The following is a 9,960-nucleotide window of genomic DNA, read 5'->3' as shown; positions in this document are numbered from 1 at the left end:
GATCCCTTAACGGGGGATTTTTTCAATTTTTTTTTTTAAATTATTGGGTACCGTAGCCTAATTATCATTGCCGTTTTAGGGTTAGGGGTTTAGAGTTAGAGGTTAGGAACTCACCGAATCGGACTCACCGAATAGTAGCAGACCCGTTTTTACATACCGTATATGCTTATGGTACAATGTATCAGTTACATAAAATTTAAATCATATTTTACAGTTCAGGTAACATGTAAAAACAACTTGATAGACTTGTTGCGCAAACATGCAAGTGATAACTTTGTAGTGGAATGCCCTCCATGCAGACTCAGTACTTGTTATGTGTATGGAACAACTTTATACTCACCCATAAGTTGGCTCTGTTGTGCTGGTGTTCATGATGGAAAAATTGTGAGTACTCAATGATTTTGTTAATACAGTATACCACTTTATGCTTTTGTTGCGAATACATGTCTGTGTTTTGCCACTGACCTCTCTGTGAACACTATTGAGCAATGGTCTGTTTTAAAGTGTTTACAAATCTTGACCTTGTTGCCTTCTGGCTCATTTTAAATCTTTTATTTTTTGACAACAAACTCTGCATTTCAGAACAACAATGGTAGCGTTATGGAAGTACATGTGCACAGAACAGGACTAAACTACTTTGAAAAATCTAGAAGGCATGGTGTGCAATCTAGTTCAATGCATTCCCACGGACTAAGTTTCTCATTGACATCTATAAGAGGTACCGGTACTTGTCTTTTTTATTGGAATTATGTGATAGTTTGATGGTGCTTCATTGCTTAGTTGTTGCTCTTTAGTCCCCCATGCACATTTATTTCTATTGCTTGGATAGTTTGTAGGTTTTTTGGCTATAACTTAAAGATGATTTGTGATGTTAGAAAAATTGTGTTAGAAAATATTGTTAGAAAATATTTGTGTTGTAGAAGAGTAGTTTTTTTAGTGTGCGCTAATTTTGCACATTCTGACGACTTGTGATGAAAGGAATGCATAAAAGGAAATATTGAAAAGATTGAGAACCACAACGTTAGCACAAGTTTGAATGTATGAAAACTATGGCGCTGTGCACTTATTAAGTGTAGCCTAATAAGTAAAAGGATGCAAGACATTCTGGCAAGAGACAATTGACTGCTACTGACCTGTTGCAAGGTCATCTCACTGCCAGACTATTTGGCGCTAATTTTTATCCATTGAGCAATCTTGTCTTGTGAAGATAGTTTTGTTTTCCAATGTTGACTTCCCATCAGGGCTGTCGCTATTTTACGCAACCCAAAAAAACCGGGTGGGTTTTTTTGAAAAAGCCCACTTAAAAAAAACCAAAAAAGCCCATAAAAAAACCCAGAGCATCATATTTGTCCAGTTTTTATTAAAAAATTACAAAAATGAACAAAAACACTACAAGGTACTTAAAACAAACTTTAAATTAGGACTTAAGGATGTGATTGTGAAGTAAATTTCCAAGAATAAACTGAAAACGCAGTGGATATTGTACAGTACACAAAAATCAAGTAATGCCACTTTGTGTATACTACACTAAAACTCATTTATGCAAGAAGGCCTTATAGTTAAACTGGTGAAAGTACTACTCTACTGTAGTCTGTATATATGATGTGAAATGCAATTTAGGAGGCTATTTACCAATTACAGATTCTGGATTCCAACGCATGGCTGTTTCAGAGCATTTGCCTAAATGGCCATTGGCCACGCAATCACTCAATTGCTCATCCATTGCTATATATATATATAAATATAATAAATAAATAATATTTAAACATGATGGCATAAATGCTCCTTGCCTTCATATCTAAAGCAAATGATGCAATAATGTAATTTCTACCACGGTAGCATCAACTTGGTATAGAAATTAGTGGATGATGCAACATCCAACTTGATCTTGAAATTAATGGATGATGCAATATTCAAGCAACAACAACCCTAGTGCATTATTTTATTGAGTTATGCAAGCATGCACTGTGAGTGAAAGGCACTTCATTCGTAAAAAGTAGTTTTGAGGTGAAATAAGCATGAATCTATCTTTTTTTGCGTCTTTTTCAAAAAAAAACAATAAAACCCAAAAAAAAACCCGGGTTTTTCTCAACCCTGCTTCCCATCACAATTTTTCTTGCAGTGAGATGTCTCTATGACAGGTCAGCTGTTTCACAATTCTATTCTGTATTTATTTCTGTTTATTACAAAGGTGGTATTTTTTCAGCTACACCATATCGTTCTCCAACTACTGAACAAGAAGTATCGACTCATAGAAATGTTACACCTGTAACAACAACAGACTTAACAAAGGCAGCAAAATCAACACAAACAACATCTACACAAGCAACAAGTTCAACAAAATCAACACAAACAACATCTACACAAGCAACAAGTTCAACAAAATCAACACAAACAAAAACGTCTACACAAGCAACAGAATCAACACCAACAGCAGTACCTATGCAAACAGCAACGTCCACACAAACAACAGCTACAACTTCAACAACACGATCAACTCTGTCAGACAGAACCTCGGCACAAATATTAAAGTCAGTTCCATCAACAACTCTCAAACTATTTTTAACAACAATAAAATCACCTCAAACAATGAGAATCAACAATACCATGTCCACAACCACAGCTACCACTCGCACGCTTCAGGCCAAAACCCATCTGAACAACCTATATGTGCATCATATCAAATTGAATGAATCATTCAAAGTACAGACTACTACCTTCATGAAAAGCAAACTTTGTGGAAACAACAGCAAAAGTTCAGCTACAAGTAAGTAGTCCGGGCATATATATATATAATCTAAACTTTTCAGTTTTTTATCAAGTTAAGAATAGGTAGTGTCACGATTTATTTATACGTCTTACGATACTTATTACTTGCAGTAGTGCTGTATTAGTGAATTTATTTAGTTGGTTTGTGTCTGAATATTTCTGTTGTCAATAATCTATATATTAGTTTTTGGGCATTACAAACTCGTTGTAGGTCCTGAAGTAGGTCTTTTAGTATTAATTTTGTGCCAAAAAATTGCGGAAACATGCTGATTTATATTGCATCTCATGAAATAATTTTTGTCAAGCTGTTATTGTGATCATCGCTGATCGTAATTTTAATAGATAAGAATGGTGAAAAATGTGCTGGTTTTGTTGCAACCTTGCAACAATGATTAAAAATATGCTTAAAAAAAAAAAAGCAGAAAATTTCTTAACATTGTGATGATTATTATGCCAAAGAACAAGATTTCATCTCGTATCCATGACACATTGATGCAGCTTGCGCATTTCTGTTTGTCGGCCCTTGGTTTTTTTCTTTCGTAATCGGGGTTATGCGTATTCTGTTTCTTTTTTTCACTTTGCCTCACTGTCATAGTATGTCAAGAAATAAAATAAATCAGCGTTTTTTTTTTCAGCAACCGTGGGTGTTCCAAGTGACTTGGTATCCAGGATAAAAGAGAACAATACTCTGCAAGGTGGTGTTTTAATAACTTCTCAACATATTTATTTCTTGCTGCGTTGTAATGTCTGTTAAATAGTATATTATATATAAATATATTATATATAATATACTAAGTTGATTTTATACGTTGATATAAAAAGTTGATAAGTTGATACAAAAAGTTGATTTTATACGTAATTAATAATAATTCAAATTCAAACCTGTAACAAAACTTGCGCTTATTGCTTGCTGGATTCATATGTTTGCAATGTACAGTATACATTGCATAGGAAATCTTAACTCTTACGTCACAGCAATGTTGGCAATATTAGTGGAAAGCATACTGAAACGCAAACTGCGTCATACTTTAACGTTTATCCATCTAATCAGCCGTAACTTAAATCAGCCGTAACTTAAATCAGCCGTCACAGCATGTGATGTCCGCGAGAAGTACCATCTAGATCGGTCATATTTGTCCGCGGAGAAATAACACAAGCACTAGCGATACAAATCGTCATTGCGTAGTACGAACGTCGAACGATTGTTGTGAAAATATAATTCCCACGCATTCTAGCGCGCGTCTACAAAATTTGAATACTGCATCCCTTAGCTTCCATTCAAGCAGAAAAACTTTCGATTTTTACGTTGCTTCAACGATTGATGACATTAAACCAGCGTAACAAAAGTGAATTCTTCGCTAAGAATTGATAGGAGTACGGTTCTAAGAAGCCACACGACCTCGTTCGGTGGAAGTTAATTAGTTATGCGGCGTAGCCTATTAAGCAGCTACAGGCCTGGTTCGATTTTATCACACATTTGGTCGGAATGGCCCGATTCGGTGAGTCCGATTCGGTGAGTCCGATTCGGTGAGTCCGATCCCTTAACGGGGGATTTTTTCAATTTTTTTTTTTTAATTATCGGGTACCGTGGCCTAATTATCATTGCCGTTTTAGGGTTAGGGGTTAGGAGTTAGGGTTAGAGGTTAGGAACTCACCGAATCAGACTCACCGAATCGGACTCACCGAATAGTAGCAGACCCCATTTGGTAGTGGTCCTGAGCAGAGATTGATAACATGTTTACGTCTTTCATTACGCTTTATAGGTGTATTTGATACCATAAGACTTTTTTATTTATCCACGTTTTAGTTACCACTTTTTGGTCAGCTTTAGTAGTAGTACATGTCTAATTACCTATATAATTGTTGTTTTATTTTATGAATGTCTTTGTATTTATGGTGAAAAAGCTTCAAAAGTCGTATCTCGCAGTATTTGATACAATTGGTTTCATTTGAAAGCGTTTCAAAAATAATTCCCCACAAAACAAGTCAGCAAAATCGTTCACTTGTTTCAAATATGGTGGATACACTGGCTATGGCTAATTTAGTTTTGTATTAATCTAAGTGTTTTTGATCACGCTTTCTCTGTGCCCAGCCTCACTTCAACGTAAATCGGACTATTTTTTCATGCAATGATTTCGGGTTGTAGGTTCTAAGATTTGTAGAGCCTTGGGTTCGTAGAGAAGCAGAAGACCTGTTTAGTGTTTATGTTAGTTTGGTAGCCACACATGCACTGTGTCCGTACCTGGTCGGTTACCACACCGATATCACTTGTTTCTTATTTTTAATGAAATCTAACACTGTTGAGTTAACATTAAGTAATTAACATAGCTTAAGTTAATTTCAAAATTAACGCCAGTTGTTAATAATGTCAGCCGCCATATTTGAACTGCTTAGGATTTTGTTAAGTATGCTTTTGGTATTGAAGCTCATCCATGCAAATCAAATCCTGAGATAGTTAACCCATCGAGGTGTCATAGTATGTGAAATTACCTTTAAATGTGACTTGGTTGGACTATGTCGCTATGCTATAGGAAGCGTAATAGGGAAGGTCATTTGTTGTGTTAACATGTTATTTTTGAATTTCCAGTTGTCTACATTCTGGTCGGTCTTGTGCTTGTTTTTGGTTGTGTGATTATAGGACTTGTTTTGGCACGGCGTACCAACCGTATCTCCTGGTTATGGTAAGTTCCGATTAACCAATAAAGGTTTAGCTTGCTATGGTATTGTGTGGTTATTTTTGGCAAAGATAATTGGAAAAACTCATTCCAGCTACCATACATCTGTAATTTGATATTTTATGTTATTCTTTATGCAAGGCATTTGTAGCCCACTAATACTGAGAGTGTTTGGATTAATGAAACAACAATTTCTGTTGTACTCTTTACCTGCATCCATTGCTGCACTATTGATGCATGATTGTACGATTACTATCGGAAAAAATGCGTAACTTGTGAATGAACATTTTGACAAAAGGTGTAAGTTTTATAATGTGCCCTGTGTGATAGCACAACCATGCATAAAAATTTCCAAAACAACATATCGCCCATTTTCTCAAATTAGTGTGCAATGTCTTTTTCAGTCGAAGAAACCGCTGCCGCAGGAGGGCGCAAGTCAATGATTGCGTGTGTTATGTCGCGATGGACTCGTCAATCCAAGGTCTGCTAAACGACCCCGAGACCTGTCAGAGACCTTGCCAAGTGCGGCAGTTGTTACAAAAAGAAGAACTGGATTTAGGCTGTTCAAACCGGACGGATCAAGATTGTTCGAACTGCACAGAAGAAAAGTGTGGTCTATCTTCCGCATACGACTTTTAAATTATTATTTTCTATTTATTTGTTGATAAGTTCATCTGCCTAGTTCAGTAAAACGCACAAATTTGTTGTTTAGAAACGCTTCTTGACGTAATATGCAGATATATACAACCAAGCAACCACACGGCATTTAACATAATCGATTAAATTTGAACAAAACTATAAGCTACAAACGTTTTCGGCCATACACACGTTAGCCCTTATCAAGTACTTGATAAGGGTTAAGGGCTAACATTTAATATTGACCACATGATAAGGTTCAGACGTGGGTTTAAAGAGTAAACATTTTTATGACCAACAGTAGGCTATAAAAATAAGAAAGCAATGCATTATTCAAAAGTAAACACATTGCTCACTCAAATAGTTAACCATTAAATTGATAAATTTTAATGTTAGCTTATCAAGTACTTGATAAGGGCTAACGTGTGTATGGCCGAAAACGTTTGTAGCTTATAGTTTTGTTCAATTTTAATCGATTATGTTAAATGCCGTGTGGTTGCTTGGTTGTATATGTCTGTGGTGGAAGAAAGTGACCTCTTTACCAAAATTGTATAATATGCAGATGTCAGTCTTTTTCGCTTAATTCAACTTTTACTACCTTAATTTTTCTGTGGCACAAACAAAAGCTACTAACACAACTTTTTCTCGATTTTGTTCATTTACACAAGAAACGTTTTTCAACATACCTCAACGTACTTTACAAAAATGACGTTGTCAACGTCATTGACACCGGTTATTCCATGCTTCTATGTGAAAGATTTCATTTTTCTTTTGTCTTACAAATTTAAAAAGAAATTAAACTTTAATAACTTTGAAAAAAATTTCCGTAGTATTAAGGACCCGTGAAAACTGAGGAGTCAAACCGAATTATTATTTGACATACGCGCTTTCTGATAAGACTTATTTTAGAAATTAGATAAAGTTACAAGGAACTTACACTTTTTTATTAAGCTGCAGGACAACCAACTACGTTTATCAATTTTCTTTTTGGTTTGGTCCGTCGAGAGTTTTTTTGTTCGTGAAGATGATTTCAGATCCTAATCTGAAGACGCTTGTCATCCAAGTCCACTGTGTTTATTCGTAATGTTCAAGCGAACCATAACAAACTTGTCATCATTGTTGTTTTTGCAAACTTCACTACCGGTTGAGCATTCACAACCATTTATCGCGCCAGGCTGGAGAGATCCTGTGGCTTACATGTCCAGCGAGAATTGATCGTGTCAGCCCGGAATCTGATTTGAAAAATTAGTTGCACATTCCTGCAACTGGGAGGAGAGGGGGAGATAGGGACAATCTTCGTAAAATTTTACTTCAGCTTCACAACAATAAAGGTTTCAAAACTGGGAATGGGAACACGTCAGAATTTTAAACATTTCAAGATAATTAAAACGACAAAATTGTAAGGACAAAATGTATAAACAATAAAAAGAATTGCAGCAACTGCGAAGCTTCGAATCTTTTGCAATAAGATTTTTAAATTGCCGATACATTGCATAGTTTTTGAATTTTCTTTTTTAATTGAAATGTGTCACGTTACTGATTTATACCTTGTTTACAATTTTATACCTTGTTCACAAATTAGAAACATCAACCATCAACCACACATCAGATACGATACAAACATATTTTTTTATTAAAAGCAGTGGAGAGCTAAGCTATTTGTTATAATACACTGTCGCGCCAAAATGGAGCCAAGTTGGTTGCAGTATTGCTTTAGGTATGTAGAACTGCAATTCGTTCTGTTTCCTTTAAAGGAAAAAAAATGGTGTAAGACACAAACTACACTGACCGAATCGCATGTCTCATATCCACTTAAAGGACAAATTTACAGGGGATATTTTTTTAGAACCCCTATTTTTAAACAATTTGTAAAAAATTCTTGAAATTGATGTCAATACGTTTTAGGTAAATTAATTTGTGTATATAAATAGCGTTCAAAATAAATTCATCTCATGTGCAGCTTTCAAAATAAATTGATTCTTGTGGATGTTGAAGCAACGGCATAAGGCAACTGTCCAGTTGCTGTCAATAAATTGTTTTTTTCTTGTGCTGTAAAACACATGTCACTCGCTACACAAAATGTACTATGCTGCCATATTAGTTTTCTATTTTACCTCATCAAATTATTTTTCGATTAAACCAAGCGAAACAATTAGTTTTGTTGCATACAGTTCAATTTTCAAATTTCTGTTTGTGTAGGCTACACAATTGATCTTGCCTTGAGTTATTTTATAAAAAAATTTCCTCTCTGAAATTGCGTTAAGTAGTATCCGGCAAACTATTATTACGTCATTTCCGGCATACCGGCAAACTATTATGCAAAAAAAGGTTCTGTTAGCTGGATAAACACTTTAATTTTTCCTTCGCTGCTTGACAGTAAAGTTTTTTTGGAGACAAAACATTTTGTCAACGTAGATTTTGTGTGTAAAACGATGACACTTCAAGCTCGTGCTTTTTCTTCTCTGGAAATCTCCCATTTACAAAATAATTATCGATTTTTTTATCGTTTTCACATCAACATTTTTTTTATTTGCAAAGTTACTCGTGGACCATGTTTGTGTCTGCCAACCACATAGCAGGCCAGAGTAGCAAATTTTGATAAATTTCACATACGCCTTAACTCTGCGAGGGCAAAGTAACAAACTATAGCAAGAGAGCAATTTGTTGCTGTAATCCTGTGACGTTGGGTGGGACTGTCATGTTTTAAGTCGCCTCGATGTGTGCGACGATCGATAGAAGTTTGTGTAAGAAATGCGTGAACCACGTTGAAGTGGCTGATCCAAGTCTGGTCATCTCTTGGATGTTACTTCAGAAAATATTCACACTACTTTTTGGGTTATTGTTGTTAGGTGACCCCGTTCATTTTTCATTTTGGTTTTACTGGTTTTTCATCTGTGTGTGTTTTGAGTTGTTGCTTTTCACTTGTAACTTTATATTTTTGTAATCAGATAGAATCCTCATGAGACTATTTTCATTTGTTTGCTCCATGACAGTTTTAAACCTTGCTACTGAGATATGTATCAAACAGATATTCTTGATCACAACGTATTTCATCTCAATTCACATCGCTTTTATTTATTTCAAAATAATTGTTTGAAAGCTGATTGTTACAAACGAAGTGGAGTCTAACTCAAAGAACACTTTGTCGTGCAAAGGGTACAAAATTATAGTGATTTGAAAATATTTTGTGTTGTGTTACAAATCCTGTAAATGTATAACGCTAAACAATTTCCTGTTCAGTTTGGTAGCCTTTCATTCGTTGCTCCTCTGTTGGCGGGTTTTTATATTCTTATATACGTTGCAAGCTTTTGTTATGGCTCGGCCAAACATCAGCCATTTTTTACATTGATTCAACGTCTGTACGCAAATTAATAGCTGATTTTCTGGTTGGGTGTTGACTTTCCGTTGTTGAGTTGAGTATTTAATCAAATAGATCCAGACCGTTTTAGACCTAGCTACAACATACTTTATTCACAATTCCTTTATAAATGATCATAATTTGTGTCAATTTAATGTAAAAATTTTTTTTTTTACATTAATATCACAAGTGAATCTATTTTAATGAACGTGCAAAAGTTTGAAACATTTGGAAAGTTCAGGTTAAATATGAAAATATTTGTGTTCAGTTTTCAACCTTGTCGTTCAAGATGTTCATGTCCGCTTTCATTAAACATATTAGTCCTTTTTTTACTTTGAATCAGCTTCAGCATCGACTGAAATTTCACAAACATTCTCTTGATGTTGTTTTGATACATTGTGAAGTAAAATGAAAAGATGGGTATTAAGTCATTGTTGAAACTACGATCACCTTTTCAGCATGAAATGAATATTGTGTTGATGCGGATGTATCACATTGTTTCATTGCTACACTCTCTACGTA

General features: G+C 35.1%; 1 protein-coding gene across 1 annotated transcript; it reads left to right on the top strand.

Annotated features, from left to right (window-relative positions):
- Positions 1-232: 232 nt before the first annotated feature.
- Positions 233-7,351, top strand: LOC145772309 (uncharacterized). The gene is made up of 6 exons (XM_082584183.1): positions 233-384; positions 583-718; positions 2,207-2,767; positions 3,405-3,464; positions 5,357-5,450; positions 5,849-7,351. Exons 2-6 carry the CDS (start codon positions 601-603, stop codon positions 6,081-6,083), a joined length of 1,068 nt encoding a protein of 355 aa, XP_082440309.1. The 5' UTR covers positions 233-384; positions 583-600; the 3' UTR covers positions 6,084-7,351.
- The last annotated feature ends 2,609 nt before the right edge of the window (positions 7,352-9,960 follow it).

Source organism: Aplidium turbinatum, chromosome 6 (assembly GCF_918807975.1).
Source record: "Aplidium turbinatum chromosome 6, kaAplTurb1.1, whole genome shotgun sequence".
NCBI lineage: Eukaryota > Metazoa > Chordata > Ascidiacea > Aplousobranchia > Polyclinidae > Aplidium > Aplidium turbinatum.
Note: the sequence above shows the minus strand (reverse complement) of the source record. Positions and strands in the feature narration are given on the sequence as shown.